General features: G+C 41.2%; 1 protein-coding gene across 2 annotated transcripts in view; it reads left to right on the top strand.

The window, feature by feature from the left end:
* The window catches only part of LOC126481387 (uncharacterized), a 150,252-nt gene that overhangs the window by 36,986 nt on the left and 91,424 nt on the right, over nt 1-21,842 (top strand). For both annotated transcript variants that reach the window (XM_050105109.1, XM_050105110.1), the window contains exon 2: nt 8,047-8,241. In XM_050105109.1, coding sequence (XP_049961066.1) covers nt 8,047-8,241 — 195 coding nt within the window. The remainder of the gene's footprint in view (nt 1-8,046; nt 8,242-21,842) is intronic.

Raw genomic sequence — 21,842 nt, 5'->3', positions numbered from 1 at the left:
AAAATGAACTGATATTAAAAGTTTCCAAGCAAATAAAAATGATTTACAGTAATCAAAAGGAGAGGTCAATGGCATACACATCTGCGAAATCCCTAGGTATCTTGATGGATAACAAACTGAGGTGGCACCAGTGCATATATAATTTCGCCAAAGAAAACTCAGTTCTGCTCTTCTTGCACTCTGATTGTGCTGACCTGTAAAAGGGATTTATTGGATACATTGCTTATTTTTGCTTAATATATCTTCTGACATTGTGTTTTAGGGCATTGTTACTAAGGTCAGAAAGGTATTTATTTTACAATAGCATGCAGTAAGAATAATTTGACATTTGAAAATCTTGGAGAAATGGCTTCAGGCACTTTGAGATTCATACATTTAGATTTACTCCCTTATGATATTTATCCAACATATCCCATTCTTTTTTGCATACAAGTGGCACTGACCTCCTGGTACCTGCCGTCAGTTGGGATTACCAGTTGGAATGCATCTTGGACCCCTCTCCCAGAATGTTCACATGCCCACCTGTCCTGCCTGGAATGTGCTCCACATGCCCCCCCCCCCCCCCCCCCCCCCCATCCTCACCTCTTGGTTGGTGCCCAAGCCACAAATTAGGACTGATCTGTTTCAAGGTCTTAAAGGCTGTCATCCCCATGACCTTTTGGCTTCTTTTATATGCAGCTCTTCAGGAATTTCAAGGTGCTACCATCTTATACACTGACAGCTCTAAGACTATGAATGAGGCAGCATATGCGTTTACATCCATTGCTGGTCAGGAACACCATTTGTTGCAAGGAATATGTAGATAGCATTTTTACAGGACTGCTGATAGTCACTAACAAGGCCCTTCATTTTATAAAACAGGTCTCCCTTGACTGCATTTTAGTATGTAGTTATACATTGAGCAGTCATCAGTTCACTGACTGATGTTACTCTTGTCACCCTGTGGTCTCCCAGGATGTCCACATGTCCACCTGTCCCACTCTTGCTAAACTTAGGCATACTGACTGCTCAGTTGTCTTTCTCTGGGTCCAAGTCACATGGGCATCCCAGGGACTGAACTCCAACCTTTTGGCTAGAGGAGTGGTTACTTGCTCCCACTTCCTTTTGTCAGTTCCAAGTGTGGATTTGTGGGTGCGGATAAGACCTCTGCTCACTCAGAGGTGGAATGACATCTGGTTGGCTACTGTCCCCTCTAATAAACTCTGCATTATCAAGGAGATTACTGCTGCATGGTGATCTTCCTTCCCTTCATCCTGGAAGAAATCCACTTTCCTATGTCACCTCTGTGTTGGTCATACAAGGGTAAACCATAATTTTATTTTACGTAATGAGCCACCACCAAACTGTAGTGATGTTCAGGAAAAACAGAACATCTTGAATGACTAGAGATAGGACGTTCATATGCACAGGACACGTACATTAAACAATGGAAAATCCAGGATGGAATGTAACAATATTATGAGAAGGAAAGTTGCTACTCACCATATAGCAGAGATGTTGAGTCGCAGATAGGCACAACAAAAAGACTCTCACAATTAAAGGTTTCAGCCATTAAGGCCTTCAGCAACAATGGACACACTTATGGTGAAAGCACGTGTGCGGGTGTGTGTACACACACACACACACACACACACACACACACACACACACACACACTGTAATTATCGTCCAAACCTTGTACAAAAACAAATCTCCTGTGCCTTATCTTTCCAGTTTCCCACCACCTCCTGAAGTCCCACCTTCCAGGCACAGAGGAGCATTCTCCTTGTAACTCAGTACCACCCGGGACTGGAGCAACTGAATTACATTTTCCGCTAGGGTTTCGATTACCTGTCGTCATGCCCTGAAATGAGAAATGTCCTGCCCACTATCTTACCCACCCCTCCCACAGTGGTAGTCTGCTGTCCACCGAATCTACACAATATACTTCTCCATCCTTACACAACCCCTACTCCCAATCCTTTACCTCATGGCTCATACCCTTGTAATAGACCTAGATGCAAGACTTGTCCCATACGCCCTCCCTCGCACCACCACCACCACCACCACCACCACCACCACCACCACCTACTCCAGTCTGGTCACTAATATCACCTATCCCATCAAAGGCAGGGCTACCTGTGAAACAGTTGTGTTGCCTACAACCTAAGCTGCAACCACTGTGCTGCATTCTATGCAGGCATGACAATCTACAAGCTGTCTGTGCACATGAGTGGTCACCGACAAACTGTGGCCAAGAAACAAGAGAACCACCCTGTTGCTGAACACGCTGCCAAACATGATATCCTTTATTTCAATGACTACTTCACAGCCTGTCCCTATGGATCCTTTCCAACAACACCATCTTTTCTGAATTGCACAGTTGGAAACTTTCCCTGCAATACATCCTACATTCCCGTAACCCTCAAGCCTCAACCTTCGTTAGTCACTGTCCTCACCCATCCAGCCCCTTCCCTATTCCCTTTGCAGCACTACACACCCATCATTCCACCACCACACCCAGTCTCTTTATTCCTCTCCTTTACCGCTAATTCCCCCCCCCCCCCCCCCCCCCCCTTTCCCACCTCTCCCCTGCCCTCCATCTAATGTACAGCACTTCACTGTCCGCCACCCTCACCATAATACATCATGCACCTGTGCTGCTGTTTGCAGTGCGGTTTCAGTTGCCTGAGACTGCAGTCGTGTGTGTGAGTTGCATTTGTGTGTGTGTGTGTGTGTGTGTGTGTGTGTGTGTGTGTGTGTGTGTCTGTGTGTGTCCATTGTTGATAAAGGCCTTAATGGCTGAAAGCATTAATTGTTAGAGTCTTTTTGTTGTGCCTATCTGTGACTTAGCATATCTGGTATATGGTGAGTAGTAACTTTCCTTCTGTGGACATGCACATTAGTATGTTCTGCAGAAGTGAATAGCATTTCAGTCACATTGATTCAGCATGTGTCCTATTGCCTAGTAGGCGTAGGGCCTGCCATGGGCCCTGATAAACTTGTGCCATCTGTGATGACAGAGATGCGTATGAGGTGCAAATGGTGTCCTGTGATATAGCCATCCATGCTAGCATTCACCTGGTTCCAAAGTTCATTTATGGTGATTGGCATTGGGTCACAGCACTGCACATGTTGTTTCACCATATCCCACATATTTTCAATTGGTGACAAGTCTGGTGATCTGGCAGACCAGGGTAAAGGCTGACTTCCCATGACACCAAGAAGACACGTGTTTGTGCAACAACAAGTGGTTGTGCATGTCTTGCTGAAAAATGGCTTTTAGGGTGTTCTGCACAAAGGGCATGGCTTCTGGTTACAGGATGTCATTCACATGGATCTCACTGGTCACAGTACCCTGGATATGCACCAGCTGTGATTTGTGCTTGTACCCAATAGAACCCCACACCATAAGGTCTTCAGTTGGCGTGTTGAGTGAGTTGTCTGAATAGAGTCACAGTGATGCCGCTCCCCCGGTCTGCAGTGAACCAAAATGTGGCCATCTTTTCAAACAAACAGAACCTGGATTCATTCAGAAACATTGTTTGATGCCATTCCTATTGCCAGTGACGTCATTTCATATACCGTTGCTTTTTAGCATGTTTCTGCACATTCACCAAAGGTACGTGGAGAAGTGGACAACGCACACACAACCTGTGCCATAATAAATGGAGATGGACTGTCACCTCTGATAGTGTATGATGTGTTCCGCTGTTGTGTCAGAGCATAGGAGGATGCAGATCTGTTCTGCAATGCCATTCAGATGAGGTGTCCACCTTTTACGGAGGAGTGGTGCGACCTGGCCCATCTCGTCGTGTTCTGTGGTCTTCCATGAGCCGTTCTGTACACACCTGTGGCACTCCCAAAACACTTCATCCCACAATTTCCCCTATGAACGCATCAGATTCTCTCACTGCAATAATGCGCTCTCTTTTGCACTCACTTATTTGACAGTACAATTCGCACATACATCTGCTCAGATCACACTAATCCATTACCTTCAGTTTATAGCGACAAGAAGAGCCGCAGGCATATTTTACTGGTATGTGAGGTTGCACTGTGATATTGATGTTGTCCTTGAACCCACGATACAACATGTTTCAAGTGCTAATAGTTTCAGCATAACATATTAATGTACATGTCCTGTGAATATGAATGTCCTGTCTCTAGTTATTCAAGGTGTTCTGTTTTTCTGAACATTAGTGTAGTTGTGGAGCCTTATAGAGAGTAGTTCATATCCTGATGCAATGCCCTCTTCTTTCGGCCCTCCATGCTAAGCACGGTCTTCCAAATTCTTTCCCCCAAGTGATGCTGGATGATACATGGTTGGCTTAATTGGTTCTCCATTTTCTCTGTGAAAGTACTTCTTATTTTTTTTTTTTTTCCAGATCTTTGCAACAGAGGTGGGATGGTTGGTGTTGGTGCATCTTCCACTGCATGCTGGGTCTGGAGGAGCCACCACCCTGACCAGCTCATTCTTTATCTCTCTCTTATTCTGTTTCAATTGCTTTTTGATGTGTGTTGTCTCTTTTTCTGCTGCACCTTATTTTCTATTTTAGAGGTAGCACTCTGTCGTGTAGTGGGTTCTCTTAAATGCCTTGACTGCACTGGAGTATGGGTGGGAACTGCTGTGTGTGGGAAGACTCCCATTGCATGCACAACCTGGGGGACACACCTGCTGCCTTACCTATATCTCTCCTCTTGTTTTTATTATTGATGGTCGAATTTATGTCTAATTCATTTTTAGCCTTCTCAGTTTTACTGGTGTGAATCTGTGAACTTGATGGCATTCTTTGCTCTGGAACTGTCTTCATCCTTCACGAGGCAGGTGAGGGTCGAATGCGGGGTGGGTCACGATTGTATGATCCCTGGGGAAGTCGTCGTCTGCTCTGACTTACCTGCCAACCCAGTCAATAGACTTCTCCATAAATTCTTTCTCCGCTGTGGCATCATTATTGCCTTCAATGCCTCTACATACTTGCATTGTCAGAACACATACTTTGAGGACTTCTACTCCTGGGTGGAGGGACTGATAACCTTATTGGTTAGTCCCTTAACCTCCAACCAACAAACCAACCAACCCACCGGTATGGAATTTTTGGTTAATTATGAGTGAGTTTGGGTGAATGGAGAAATTCTTCTCCACAGCATTAGAGGCAAAAGCATTTTCTACGTATCCTTTTTTAGAGTTCAGAATGTAGTTATACATTCTGGTAGAAAGATCTGTAACTGATCACCAGTTGACATCAGATTGGAAATAAACAGAGATTGATAAAAAGTACATTGTTAGTCATTCCTCATGTAAATTATCAGAATATTTTGACTCTGGGAATTAAATTTCAGTAAATGGTGACAGAATAACAAAGTGCATGAGCTGGAATTGGGTACACACAGCACGAGTATGAAAATACATTCCATATAAGTAAGTGCGATGTACTAAAAATTGAATGCCTATGTGTAGAAGAATGTTAGGAATGATTTAGGAAACAGAAAAGTTGTCAGTAATAGTAGTAATTTCATACTCGTTAACATGTCAACTGGCACCCGCTGAGTGATGGACATTTCAGTGCTGGGCCAGGCACACTGCATTAGACATGAGGATCTGCTGTGGCTGTCTGCAGCCACAAGGCAGTCAACATGGTAATAGGAGTAAGTTAAAATATGTAAACTGTTCATAATCTTGGCAAACAGATATGTAAGAAAAACTACATTGTTACTGTGACCACTGAACATACTTTAAAATAAAATAAATCTTTTATTGTTGAAATAAAGACTTTTATTACAGACACCAAAGATAGAGCTATAACCTATGTTAGTTGTATAACTGTGTAAAGAGTAAAGAGTCCTAAAGCAAGTAAGCAAACAAATAAACAAAGACAAGATATTAAACAGATTTATTTAACTATTCCGTTCTATAGGCAATTGATAGCAGCATCTCTGAAATCAGTAACGGTTCACCTTTATTATAATATTTATATAACAGGGTGTGTGAATGAATTAAAATTACATACTCTTCCTTTTATTTATTCTTTGAAAATCACAGAATTAAAATATTTAAAATTCTCATAATTCTGCACACAGTTGGTGTAAAGTAAATTCAAAAATATAAGTGGCTTGTACACAAGTTGTAGGCAGCATGTGGTGAACAGTGTGTGCACAGTGTGCATTATCACACTCAACCAGAGAAAAAAAAAAAAAAAATGAATAATACTGTCAGAATTTATTTTGTACCATAAAGACAATTGTAAATTACTTAGAGGTCATAAAAGTCATAATTTAAAGCCTAGTAGAAACTAATCTGGAGACAGATTGTAAAAAATGATTTTTGCTTCTTAGTATTTTTACATTTAAAGATTAGCCAGACTGTGCACCATCATGTAGGGGGATGTGTGGCATCTGAGGCAAAGAAGAGAGAAATTGAGCACCAGTTGGTTTGCCCAGATAATTCCCTGTTAATGATGTGTGGTTTGTGCATATTCTGAACACCTTGTTCACCATATGGGGCCTAGGTTTCATAGGTATAAATTGCTAATATTTTCAATTTTACTGTGTCATTTCTGTATAGAAGTGGCAAAAGTTTCAAGATTTGGATGTGGACTTTTTGTCCTTCCATTGCAGTTTGTGAAGAAGGCAAGAAAGCTAATGTATTGCTCAAACCAGTCATAATTAGAAGGATGTCATGTGATTGTGTCTGGAAGAAATTAAAGGACATGTGTAATAAATGCCAATCACATTTCTCTGTAGACAGACCTTGCCTTTTCCAGTAAAATGTTACAAAATTATTTGATAATATGCTCATGGAATTAAAGTATCTAAAAGTCAGTAAAGGTGTGCTTAAAAGAAAGTAAGTTGTTTTTCCTTGACAACTTGTGAATGTGATTTAGTTTGGTTTATTTTATCCACTGATCATGTTTCACAATGATGCATTCTACGTGGGTATGACAAACAACATGCTGCCTGCCTGCACGAATCACCACTGACTAACTGTGGCCAAGAAATGACTGGACCACCCTCCTGCTGAGCATGCCCTTCATTTCAGTGATCGCTTCACAGCCTATGCCACCTGGATCCTTCCCACCAACACCAGCTTTTCTGAATTGCGCAGGTGGGAAGTCTCCCTGCTATGTACCCTGCATTCCTGTAACCCCCCTGGCCTCAACCTTTGTTAATCATTGTCCTTATCCATCTAGCCCCTTCCCTGTTCTCATTCCAGCACTACACAGCCCTCTATTCCACCAACACATTTACTTTTCTCTTTTTCTGCCCCCGCCCTCCATCTAGCTCTCGACTTCACTTAGCTGCCCCACTCTCCATCTTGTTCCTGCATGCTCCCAGCACCACATTTTTGTCCCCTATCCCTATCCTGCTATCCCTCCCCCTCATTACCCCAGCTTCCTTCTTACCCCCACCCGGTTGCCTCTCCCATAATGCCCCGCTGATCACGGTCTGGCTCCAGCTGCCAGAGACTGTGGTCATGTGTTGCATTTGTGTGAGTGTCTGCTTGTGTATGTCATCTATTTTTTAAAAAAGGCATTGTTGGCCAGAAGCTAATTGTGTGACAGTCTTCTTGTTGTGCCTTTCTGCGACTAAACATCTCCACTATATGGTGAGTAGAAACTATCCTTTTCATTATATTGTTACATCCTGTCATGGATTTTCCATTGTTTGATTTTGTACGTGCTGTGATTTCTCATGTTTTCTCAGTGTGATTGATTGTGTTCTTCCTGGTATCCTGCTGAGTTTCTATTTTCATTGTATCCCCAATACTTTTATGACCAACCAGTTGTTTTCTTCAAGTGCTGCAAGTTTTTACGTTATGTGTACTTCCTTTTTGTCCACTGTGATTAGATTTCAGTTGCTTGTCCACCCATGAATACAGTATTTGCTTATTCTTGACAAAATCTACAATTCACAGTGAATGTTCCCCCAGAACCTATGTGCAAATTAATTAGTTCTAATCACTCATGACTCTTACAAATTGAATCCTAATCATTTTGGAATGTAGCCAAGTCATTTTACTAGATTATTTTTCAAAATCTTATCTGAAATGTTTGACTATTATTTCAGTTATCGATGAGATAAAGAAAGATGTTGCAGAACATAGAATATTAATATTCAAAGATCAAGGAGTGATTTCTGGTCAGAGGCATGTGGAGATAAGCAGGTGGTTTGGAGAGCTGGAGTCAACATTCTATAAGCATCCAAAATCACCACATCCAGACGTTTTTAGAGTTTCCAATGTAGCCAATGAAGGCTGTGTAGGTAAGTGGCTTCAGTTCTCTGTTTATTTTTGTCACATACAGTAAGAATTAAGTGCATAAAATCATGCAATTTGTTAAATTACATCTGATCAATAGTTTCCACAAAAATTGATGTTCTCAGAAATTTTATATATGCTGAAATTTGAAGAAGTTGGAATTGTAATAGTAAAGGTGTATCAATACAAAAACATCTTATGGATGTTTGTGTAGCATTACATTCAATATTTTTCAAGAAATTGTGAATTCGATTCTAGGAGGTTGAAGTAAATGTGATAGATTATCCACTCGTTATACACTATGTGATCACTAGTATCCAGACACGTGGCTAAAAATGACTTACAAGTCATGGTGCCCTCCGTCAGTAATGCTGGAATTCAAAATGGTGTTGGTCCACCCTTAGCCATGATGACAGCTTCCACTCTCAGAGGCATATGTTCAATCAGGTACTGGAAGGTTTCTTGGGGAATGGCAGCCCATTCTTCACGGAGTGCTGCACTGGGGAGAGGTATTGATATCGGTCGGTGAGGCCTGGCACGAAGCCGGTGTTCCAAAATATCCCAAAGGTGTTCTGTAGGATTCAGGGCAGGACTGTGTGCTGGCCAGTCCATTATAGCGATGTTATTGTCATGTAACCACTCCGCCACAGGCCGTGCATTGTGAACAGATTCTCGATCATGTTGAAAGATGCAACCCCCATCCCTGAATTGTTCTTCAACAGTGGGAAGCAAGAAGATGCTGAAAACATCAATGTAAGCCTGTGCTGTTATAGTGCTACTCAAAACAACAAGGGGTGCAAGCCCCCTCCATGAAAAACACAACCACACCATAACACCACTGCCTCCGAGTTTTACTGTTGGCACTACACATGCTGGCAGATGATGTTCACCAGGCATTCGCCATATCCACACCCTGCCATTGGATCGCCACAGTGTGTACCATGATTTGTCACTCCACACAACGTTTTTCCACTGTTCAGTTGTCAAATGTTTACGCTCCTTACACTGAGCGAACTGTTGTTCGGCATTTACAGGGGCGTGTGTATGGCTTATGAGCAGCCGCTCAATCCAAGTTTTCTCACCCCCCACACCCCACCCAACTGTCATAGTACTAGCAGTGGATTGTGATACAGTTTGGAATTCCTATGTGATGGTCTGGATAGATGTCTGCCTATTACACATTGCGACACTCTTCAACTGTCGGCAGCCTCTGTCAGTCAACAGATGAGGTTGGCCTGTATGCTTTTGTGCTGTAGGCGTCCCTTCATATTTCCACTTCAGTATCACATCCAACAGTGGACTTAGGGATGTTTAGGAGTGTGGAAATCTCATGTACAGACATATGTCACAGGTGACACCAAATCATCCGACCACGTTCAAAGTCCGTGAGTTCTGTGGAGACCTCCATTCTGCTCTCTCAGGGTGTTTGATGACTACTGAGGTCACTGATGTGTAGTACCTGGCAGCACAATACACCTAATATGAAAAATGTATGTTTTTGGGAGTGTGCAGATACTTTTGATCACATAGTACGAGGGCAGTTCAATAAGTAATGCAACACATTTTTTTTCCGAAACAGGGGTTGTTTTATTCAGCATTGAAATACACCAGGTTATTCCCCAATCTTTTAGCTACACAACACTATTTTTCAACGTAATCTCCATTCAATGCTACGGCCTTACGCCACCTTGAAATGAGGGCCTGTATGCCTGCACGGTACCATTCCACTGGTCGATGTCGGAGCCAACGTCGTACTGCATCAATAACTTCTTCATCATCTGCGTAGTGCCTCCCACGCATTGCGTCCTTCATTGGGCCAAACATATGGAAATCCGACGGTGCGAGATCGGGGCTGTAGGGTGCATGAGGAAGAACAGTCCACTGAAGTTTTGTGAGCTCCTCTCAGGTGCGAAGACTTGTGTGAGGTCTTGCGTTGTCATGAAGAAGGAGAAGTTTGTTCAGATTTTTGTGCCTACGAACACGCTGAAGTCGTTTCTTCAATTTCTGAAGAGTAGCACAATACACTTCAGAGTTGATCGTTTGACCATGGGGAAGGACATCGAACAGAATAACCCCTTCAGCGTCCCAGAAGACTGTAACTATGACTTTACCGGCTGAGGGTATGGCTTTAAACTTTTTCTTGGTAGGGGAGTGGGTGTGGCGCCACTCCATTGACTGCCGTTTGTTTCAGGTTCGAAGTGATGAACCCATGATTCATGGCCTGTAACAATCTTTGACAAGAAATTGTCACCCTCAGCCACATGACGAGCAAGCAATTCCGCACAGATGGTTCTCCTTTGCTCTTTATGGTGTTTGGTTAGACAACGAGGGACCCAGCGGGAACAAACCTTTGAATATCCCAACTGGTGAACAATTGTGACAGCACTACCAACAGAGATGTCAAGTTGAGCACTGAGTTGTTTGATGGTGATCCGTCGATCATCTCGAACGAGTGTGTTCGCACGCTCCGCCATTGCAGGAGTCACAGCTGTGCACGGCCGGCCCGCACGCGGGAGATCAGACAGTCTTGCTTGACCTTGCGGCGATGATGACACGCGCTTTGCCCAATGACTCACCGTGCTTTTGTCCACTGCCAGATCACCGTAGACATTCTGCAAGCGCCTATGAATATCTGAGATGCCCTGGTTTTCCGCCAAAAGAAACTCGATCACTGCCCGTTGTTTGCAACGCACATCCGTTACAGACGCCATTTTAACAGCTCGGTACAGCGCTGCCACCTGTCGGAAGTCAATGAAACTCTACGAGACGAAGCGGGAATGTTTGAAAATATTCCACAAGAAATTTCCGATTTTTTCAACCAAAATTGGCCGAGAAAAAAAATGTGTTGCATTACTTATTGAACTGCCCTCGTATCTATAAGTTTGGCTCTATACATTACAACACCACATTCTACCTATAAAGTGATAAAGATACACCAGTTTTCAAGGGAATTAAGAATTAATGTATTACTGAATGGTATAGTGATGACATAAAATGTGCAGTTTGGAGGACAATGACTACTCAAAGTTCTATTCAGAAAACTGTGCTGGCCTTTGTTATTGGAATGTTGCAGTTGTGGTCTTAAGTGCAGAGACTGGTTTGATGCAGCCCTCCATGCTACTTTATCCTGCGCTTGCTGCTTCATCTCCAAGTAATGATTGCAACCTACATCCTTCTGAATCTGCTGAGTGTATTCATGTGTTGGTCTTCCTCTACGATTTTTACCCTCCACGCTGCCCTCTGATACTAAATTGGTAATCCCTTGATGCCTCAGAACATGTCCTACCAAACGATCCCTTCTTCTAGTCAAGTTTTGCCACAAATTTCTCTTCTCCCCAATTCTGTTCAGCACCTCCTCATTAGTTATGTCTTCTACTCATCTAACCTTAAGCATTCTTCTGTAGTTCCACATTTCAAAAGCTTCTATTCTTTTCTTGTCTAAGCTAGTTATTGCCACGTTTCACATCCATACATGGCTACACTCCATACAAATACTTTTGGAAAGGACTTCCTGACACTTAAATCTATAATCGATGTTAACAAATTTCTCTTCTTCAAAAATGTTTTTCTTGCCATTGCCAGTCTACATTTTATATCCTCTCTACTTGGACCATCGTCAGTTATTTTGCTCCCCAAATAGCAAAACTCCTTTACTACTTTGAGTGTCTCATTTCCTAATCTAATTCCCTCAGCATCACCTGATTTAATTCGATTACATTCCATTATCCTCATTTTGCTTTTGTTGATGTTCATGTTATATCCTCCTTTCAATACGTTGTCCATTCCATTCAACTGCTCTTCCAGGTCCTCTGCTATCTCTGACAGAATTACAACATCATCGGCAAACCTCCATGGATTTTAATTCCTACTCCAAATTTTTCTTTTGTTTCCTTTACTGCTTGCTCAATATACAGATTGAATAACACCGGGGAGAGGCTACAACCCTGTCTCACTTCCTTCCCAAGCACTCCTTCCCTTTCATGCCCCTCGACTCTTATAACTGCCATCTTGTTTTTGTACAAATTGTAAATAGCCTTTTGCTCCCTGTATTTGATCCCTGCCACATTCAGAATTTGAAAGAGGGTACTCCAATCAACATTGTCAAAAGCCTTCTCTAAGTCTACAAATGCTAGAAACATAGGTTTGCCTTTCCTTAATCTATCTTCTAAGATAATTCGTAGGGCCAGTATTGCCTCACGTGTTCCAACATTTTTACAGAATCCAAACTGATCCTCCCCAAGGTCGGCTTCTACCAGTTTTTCCATTTGTCTGTAAAGAATTCATGTTAGTATTTTGCAGCCATGACTTATTAAACTGATAGTTCAGTAATTTTCACACCTGTCAACACTTGCTTTCTTTGGGATTGAAATTAATATATTCTTCTTAAAGTCTGAGGGTATTTTGCCTGTCTTATACATCTTGCTCACCAGATAGTAGAGTTTTGTCAAGGCTGGCTCTCCCAAGGCTATCAGTAGCTCTAATGGAATGTTGTCTACTCCTGGGGCCTTGTTTTGGCTTAGGTCTTTCAGTGCTCTGTCAAATTCTTCACACAGTACCGTATCTGCCATTCCATCTTCATCAAAGTTCTCTTCCATTTCCATAATATTGTCCTCAAGTACATCGCTCTTGTATAGACCCTCTATATACTCCTTCCACCTTTCTGCTTTCCCTTCTTTGCTTAGAACTGGGTTTCCATCTGAGCTCTTGATATTCATACAAGTCGTTCTCTTATCTCCAAAGGTCTCTTTAATTTTCCTGTAGGCGGTATCTATCTTACCCCCTAGTGATATAAGCCTCTACACGCTTACATTTGTCCTCTAGCCATCCCTGCTTAGCCATTTTGCACTTCCTGTCAATCTCATTTTTGAGACGTTTGTATTCCTTTTTGCCTGCTTCATTTACTGCATTTTTATATTTTCTCCTTTCATCAATTAAATTGAATATCTCTTCTGTTACCGAAGGATTTCTACTAACCCTCGTCTTTTTACCTACTTGATCTGCTGCTGCCTTTACAATTTCATCTTTCAAAACTACCCATTCTTCTTCTGCTATATTTCTTTCCCCCGTTCTTGTCAATCATTCTCTAATGGTCTTTCTGAAACTCTCTACAATCTCTGGTTCTTTCAGTTTATCCAGATCCCATCTCCTTAAATTCCCATTTTTTCGTAGTTTCTTCAGTTTTAATCTACAGTTCATAACCAATTGGTTGTGGTCGGAGTCCACATCTGTCCCTGGAAATGTCTTACAATTTAAAACCTGGTTCCTAAATCTCTGTCTTACCATTATAATGTATAATCTCTCTGAAACCTTCCAGTGTCTCCAGCCTTTTCCACATATAAAACCATCTTTCATGATTTTTAAGCCAAGTGTTAGCTATGATTGAGTTATGCTCTGTGCAAAATTCTACCAGGCGGCTTCCTCTTTCATTCCTTAACCCCATTCCATATTCGCCTACAACTTTTCCTTCTCTTCCTTTTCCTACTATCGAATTCCAGTCCCCCATGACTATTAAATTTTCATCTCCCTTCACTATCTGAATAATTTATTTTATCTCCTCATACATATCCTCGAGCTCTTCATCATCTGCGGAGCTAGTTGGGATATAAACTTCTACTTCTGTGGTAGGCGTGGGCTTCATGTCTATCTGGGCTACAATAATGCATTCACATGCTGTTCGTAGTAGCTTACCCACACTCCTATTTTTTTTATGCTTTATTAAACCTACTCCTGTATTACCCCTATTTGATTTTCCATTTATAAACCTGTATTCACCTGACCAGAAGTCTCGTTCCTCCTGCCACCAAACTTCACTAATTCCCACTATATCTAACTTTAACCTATCCATTTCCTTTTTTAAATTTTCTAACCTACCTGCCCGATTAAGGGATTTGACATTCCATGCTCTGATCCATAGAATGCCAATTTTCTTTCTCCTGATAACGATATCCTCTTGAGTAGTCCCTGCCCGGAGATCTGAATGGGGGATTATTTTACCTCCGGACTATTTTACCCAAGAGGATGCCATCATCATTTAACTTTACAGTAGAGCTGCATGCCCTTGGGAAAAATTATGGCTGTAGTTTCCCCTTGCTTTCAGCCATTTGCAGTGCCAGCACAGCAGGGCCAATTTGGTTTATGTTACAAGGCCAGATCAGTCAATCATCCAGACTGTTGCCCCTGCCACTACTGAAAAGGCTGCTGCCCCTCTTCAGGAACTACACGTTTGTCTGGCCTCTCAACAGATACCTCTCCATTGTGGTTGCACCTACGGCACGGCTATCTGTATTGCTGAGGCATGCAAGCCTCCCAACCAGCAGCAAGGTCCGTGGTTCATCGGGGTATTTATTGGAATACAGAATAAAAATTTAAATAATGTGCTCCTTAAACATTTGTATGCTGGTAAAAAGCCAGGAATTATGTATAATGCCATATAGGAAAATTATTAGAAATTTAATGTGACAAGAGAGTGCTTTTCAAGCACAAGGTTCAATGCACAGGTTAACAAGAACAAAGTGTTCAGTTTGCTGTCTGTGAAAAGAGCATATAAACAGCACCGTTACAGCACTCAAACTCCATGTCAGCAGTCTCGTACAGTCTGTAGTCGGTATCCGTTCAGTCTGATAGAGCCTCACAGTGGTGATAGTAGCAGCAACTGCAGCTGTGAACATAAGCCTCGGATGGCTGTATGCAGAGAAATTTCTTAATTGAGTTTATAATCATACTTCGTTCCCATTTCCTAAAATTTAACTTTTGTATGATTTCCCTAATTTGTTTCGTTTCGTGTGTGTGTGTGTGTGTGTGTGTGTGTGTGTGTGTGTGTGAACTGTGTCAGGTAACGGGGAAAGATTTATGTGAAATTTCATTATTTTGTGTGTGCAAAACCAAGGAAATTGGATTATCAGCAGATAAATTTCAGTAGCTTTTCCCTCAAATAACTAAGTAAGAACTTTTTTCAGCTTTGGAAGTGTGAAATGTCAGCATGTGGAATGCAGACTACAGGTAATTCATTTATGGTTATTTTCACATTAATCACCTCAATAGCTTACAAGCCTCTGTTGCATGGTTGGAGAAAAACTAAAAACTTATTAAAACAACTTGCCACACCTGATGATGATATGATAAATGTTTATTAATGGTTCTGTCAACCATTGCAGTTATTTATTAGGTGACTTGGTAACAGGCAAGTGTGAATTGTGGCATTCATCCCTAACATTTATAGAGTTTGTGTTGTCACTCAATGTTTATTATTAAGACTAGGCATTGTCAGTGCAGTTTCATTGGATCAAACTTGAAAATGAACCTGTAAGGGTTCAAAACTAGTTGCCGAATAAATAACTGCAACCAACCTGCAATGTAACGTGTCTTCTTTATGGGAAGTAGCAATCTATCTTTTCCTACATTTTTGACAGTTGTATGTGACAGTTTTAAGACTGAATTTCTACCAACTAACACCAGCTACCCCTGTTCCCCATTAACACATTGTGTTATTAAGATCATTTAGGTATACAGAGTAATTTAGCTTCTATAATATCGAACAGTGAAGGGAGTATTATAAACCACACCTGTATCCTGCACCATGAACTGCCATTAATGTCAGTATTCTTCCTTCAGTAAATCGTCCTCAGACAAGTATCAGCCTTAAGCCTTCCGACACTGACAATGTTGAGTGTTTATGGAAAAAGTTCAAGGCAATCGTAAAATGCGTTTTAGACAGGTACGTGCCGAGTAAAACAGTGAGAGACGGGAAAAACCCACCGTGGTACAACAACAAAGTTAGGAAACTACTGCAAAAGCAAAGAGAGCTTCACGCCAAGTTTAAACGCAGCCAAAACCTCTCAGACAAACAGAAGCTAAACGATGTCAAAGTTAGCATAAGGAGGGCTATGCGTGAAGCGTTCAGTGAATTCGAAAGTAAAATTCTATGTACCGACTTGACAGAAAATCCTAGGAAGTTCTGGTCTTACATTAAATCAGTAAGTGGCTCGAAACAGCATATCCAGACACTCTGGGATGATAATGGCATTGAAACAGAGGATGACACGCGTAAAGCTGTTTCACAGAGGAAGACCGCACTGCAGTTCCTTCTCTAAATACTCGCACAAGCGAAAAAATGGCTGATATCGAAATAAGTGTCCAAGGAATAGAAAAGCAACTGGAATCACTCAATAGAGGAAAGTCCACTGGACCTGACGGGATACCAATTCGATTCTACATAGAGTACGCGAAAGAACTTGCCCCCCTTCTAACAGCCGTGTACCGCAAGTCTCTAGAGGAACGGAGGGTTCCAAATGATTGGAAAAGAGCACAGGTAGTCCCAGTCTTCAAGAAGGGTCATCGAGCAGATGCGCAAAACTATATCTCTGATGTCGATCTGTTGTAGAATTTTAGAACATGTTTTTTGCTCGAGTATCATGTCGTTTTTGGAAACCCAGAATCTACTATGTAGGAATCAACATGGATTCCGGAAACAGCGATCGTGTGAGACCCAACTCGCTTTATTTGTTCATGAGACCCAGAAAATATTAGATACAGGCTCCCAGGTAGATACTATTTTTCTTGACTTCCGGAAGGCGTTCGATACAGTTCCGCACTGTCGCCTGATAAACAAAGTAAGAGCCTACGGAATATCAGACCAGCTGTGTGTGGCTGGATTGAAGAGTTTTTAGCAAACAGAACACAGCACGTTGTTATCAATGGAGAGATGTCTACAGACGTTAAAGTAACCTCTGGCGTGCCACAGGGGAGTGTTATGGGACCATTGCTTTTCACAATATATATAAATGACCTAGTAGATAGTGTCGGAAGTTCCATGCGGCTTTTCGCGGATGATGCTGTAGTATACAGAGAAGTTGCAGCATTAGAAAATTGTAGCGAAATGCAGGAAGATCTGCAGCGGATAGGCACTTGGTGCAGGGAGTGGCAACTGTCCCTTAACATAGACAAATGTAATGTATTGCGAATACATAGAAAGAAGGATCCTTTATTGTATGATTATATGATAGCGGAACAAACACTGTTAGCAGTTACTTCTGTAAAATATCTGGGAGTATGCGTGCGGAACGATTTGAAGCGGAATGATGATATAAAATTAATTGTTGGTAAGGCGGGTACCAGGTTGAGATTCATTGGGAGAGTGCTTAGAAAATGTAGTCCATCAACAAAGGAGGTGGCTTAAAAAACTCTCGTTCGACCTATACTTGAGTATTGCTCATCAGTGTGGGATCCGTACCAGATCGGTTTGACGGAGGAGATAGAGAAGATCCAAAGAAAAGCGGCGCGTTTCGTCACAGGGTTATTTGGTAACCGTGATAGCGTTACGGAGATGTTTAATAAACTCAAGTGGCAGACTCTGCAAGAGAGGCGCTCTGCATCGCGGTGTAGCTTGCTGTCCAGGTTTCGAGAGGGTGTGTTTCTGGATGAGGTATCGAATATATTGCTTCCCCCTACTTATACCTCCCGAGGAGATCACGAATGTAAAATTAGAGAGATTAGAGCGCGCATGGAGGCTTTCAGACAATCGTTCTTCCCGCGAACCATACGCGACTGGAACAGGAAAGGAAGGTAATGACAGTGGCACGTAAAGTGCCCTCCGCCACACACTGTTGGGTGGCTTGCAGAGTATAAATGTAGATGTTGATGTAGAAGTCACCCATATCTCTCTGTCCTGGGTATCCTCCTTCATTTGCTTGTAACTTCTTCCACTGTAGCAGAAAATTTCTACATAATACATCTTCTCTATCCAAGCTATCTTCCTCTTCTGTATCATCTTCATGAAGTTCCACTCCTCTCGTACCCTGCTCAGCACCACCTCATTTCTCATTCTGTCGATCCATTTCAGTTGCTCTGCTTAAACTTACTGAATATTTTTTTCTTTCTGTCTGACTGTCCACAATTCAGAACTATGAGACAGTAAAGTTCATACAAAACTTTTGGCAAATCTCTTCCTAAGCATAATGTGAATGCCTCTGGCTCTCAGCAAGTCTTTGACTCTCCCAAAACACTCTTTCCCACAAATATTCTGCCTCTCACCTTCTCAGTACAACAACAAGAAGTTACCAAGGTTCCCAAATACTGAAGTGACTGAATCTTTTCTAATACCATCCCCTCTAGTGATATATTAATTGTGTCATCAGTTTTTTCAATTCTCATAACTTTGGTCTTGCTGATGCTGTTTCATTCCAAGCTCTTTACCCACACATACGGTATTCTCCATCATTACCTACAGCTCTTCCTTCTGCTAGCACACTCATCCCATCAGCATACTTTTTATTCTTTCTCTTCCCACTGCAAGTTCTTTTCATTTTTCCAAGGCCTTATTGATTAGCTGTTTATAATATATTAGGTTGGTGCATAAGTCCCTAGTGTTTATTTATTTATTTATTTATTTTTTTTGCACATTGGTATTCTGGTTGCTATGCATTTATTTATCGGTTGTCATTTTTTATTTGTTGTTCACTGTTGCTGTCATTTAGAGATAGTGAGTGGAGCTGTAACTGCTAGAAATGATCTTTAAAGATGGCATCATGTATACAAGCAATAGTAAATTGTCCTGTGAGAAACGGCAATTTATTTCATCTAAAGAGCGTAAAGTGCAAGAAAAATGTGCATAAAGGTGCCAGACTATGTTCGGAAATGCATGGGTGGATTCACTTACAGAGTTCAAAGCATTTAGGACCAATAAACCCATGTTGTCATTGTGGCTTTGTGCAGTGCACCAGACGAGAGATTGCTACAGGAAATAATCATGCATATGCGGAAGAAAACGTTATAGCTGCATTACATCAAGAGCTTGAAATGACTAAAAACCGTGCTCACCGCATTGAATTGCAAATCACACATCGCAGTGACAATTGGGGAAAGAATGCAAAGTGATGATCACATCAACCCTAAAAATACAAATTGTATGAAACTTGATCAATCAAGTTTTAACTTAGAATTAACAAACAGAGTCCAGCCTTGATGATGTTGAAAGAAGACTGGAAGCAAAAGGCAGAGAAAAATAGTATAAATATAAACACATGACCAGACACTGAAAAGCTGTATTCGTGCAACTTAACTGTAAACAAGAGAGACTGCAATCAAACTCCAGTGAAAAAAAAAACAACATATGAACTAAACCAAGTTCACCTGTGAGTGAAAATCAATATACATTCAACAAGACTATGCTGACTACAAATACTGATAAAAACGAAATATTCGTTCATTCTGATGAGCATTGTCGAGGCATGGCAAACATTTTATCGAGGCATGGCAAACATTTTACGTAATGAACATGATATGTGGATATGTGAAATCAAGAGCACCAATGTGGGAAATAGCAAAACCTATAAACACATGGGAAGAAAAACAGTGGCATATTATCATAGCAGGAGGGAATGACATCTATAGAAATTACCTGAGTAGAGCAACACATAGCGTAGAATCATTGCTAAAACTCAGGGGAAAGAAACATATGATGGCCGTAGGAATTCCACAAAGGCATGATTTAATTCCTGTATCATACTTAAATGTAGAAATACAGAAAGCACATCAGTTGTTCACTGAAATACGTAAAACATAAAATGTGTTTATATAAATGTGGATTATTTAGATAGGGACTGTTACACTAAGCTTGGTAAACACATGAATGGGAAAGGCAAGAGAATTATCTGCCAAAAGATTTGTGAAATAATAGCAGCATCAGAACGTGAAGAGGAAATAGACACTGAAGCACTGACAACAATAAACACCTCTACAGACACGGCAATGTCCACTCCAACTTCAGTGCCAAATCATACCTCAACAAAACCAACAATGCCGACTGCTGTAGCAGTTGAAAATTCACCACTATCTGAAAGCTTACCAGCAACAAGGCCTCCCGTATCAGCATCACCTACAAGAGTAAAACTCACACCTACAACAGCAGTGAAAACACCTACTACTACTACTACTACTACTACTACTATACTACTACCCCAGCAACAGGAGGAAGTTCAGCAATTCCAGCAAGAAGAAATGTAAGGTGACCATATCATTTGCACAATCTTTTGTTCCCAGAAAGGCCTCAAGACCAAATTAGGATAAATAGTGCACCTATCAACAACACCACCAGTAGCAGTCCTTGCAGCAAAAACAGAAACCACATCGCCATCAACCACACATAGAAGAATGACCAGAGAGACGGACAACTGCCCCTTTTCATTGTCAGGGAATTTTGTTAAGACCAACAGAGAAAGCCAACTCATGCTTCAAGATTAGAAGGAAGATTTCCCACATAATTTAAATTCAGGAATAAAGGTAAGTGGTCAACCAAGTACAATCAGAATAATTCTAAAATCTCACCAGGTCACTCTTCATCCGATTATACAATCACTTAGGAATAAAGTAAGAGAGCTGGAAATCTTCCTATCAAGTGAACTCAGATTCTGACGTTCGCCTGCTTTATTTCTTCGTTGATGGTCCTCAGTGTCTGTGTACTGTGTTCTTATACTGGCTGAAAAATAGAGGGGTGGAATTTCAACACTGAATACTTTAAATGATGTAGCCGACAGTTCAGTTGCATAGTTGCATTTCACAGTTCTTTACTTCCACTGTTCACAACCCCCCCCCCCCCCCCCCCTCCCCCAATAATACACAGTTATTTTGCCAGTTAACTATTGGCAAATTTTGATAAGCCTCATTAATAGTTTGCAGGCATCGTCTGCATACTGCTACAATAGTTTACTGTTAAATATCGCTGTGCAGAGTGGCCCCGTGGTTTGAGGTGCCATGTGACGAACTGTGCGGCTCCCCCCCACCCCCCACCGGCAGTTTGAGTCTTCCTCTATCATGGGTGTGTGTGTTGTTCTTATCGTAAGTTAGTTTAAGTAGTGTGTAAGTGTAGGGACCGATGACCTCAGCAGTTTGGTCCCTTAGGAAATCACATACAGTTGAACATTGTGTTGAATATCTATGAGCAGTAAAAACCGAACCATACAGACACTGTCATTGTTTTAACACACGGCCTATTTGTGTTACTCTTATTTCACAGTTAAGTTGATGTGTTGTTGTTGATCTAACCAGTACGGGTTCCTCATCTGAAACTCGGACATGGACTGACTGTCTCAGGACCAAAAATCGGTCCTTTATGTATCATCACAATAACAGGTACTGAAACTACACATTGTTCGATGTTTAAGTTGCAGAAATTACAATTAAAATATACCTCATTCAGTTAACTGAATATATTGAAAAATTGCATCTTTTTAACTATTTCTTCTACCACAAGGGTTAAGCCGTATTATTTGTTTAAATGATGAAATTAACAGATACAGTTATACAAACAATACTTTTGACAAACCTGTTAATTACTTTGGTATTAATGAAGGGCTGGCTTTGCTAACATTTTTTCGAATAGAGTCAAATAGATACGTAGGATTACTGGTATTACTTCTTCCAAATGTTTATAGTTAGTACAGAATTTATATTTGTTTATATGTCAACAGCAGAATTTAAGTTGTGAAACAATTACTGATTTCACCTTATAACGAAAGATACTAAGTAGGAAAAAAAAAAAAAAAAACAGAAAATTAATTACATACTCAAAACTAAGCACAAAATTAGATCTGGTGTAATATTCTTTAAAACT

This window comes from Schistocerca serialis, chromosome 5 (genome assembly GCF_023864345.2).
Source record: "Schistocerca serialis cubense isolate TAMUIC-IGC-003099 chromosome 5, iqSchSeri2.2, whole genome shotgun sequence".
Taxonomy (NCBI): Eukaryota; Metazoa; Arthropoda; class Insecta; order Orthoptera; family Acrididae; genus Schistocerca; species Schistocerca serialis.
This window is presented reverse-complemented; position numbering and strand designations above follow the sequence as displayed.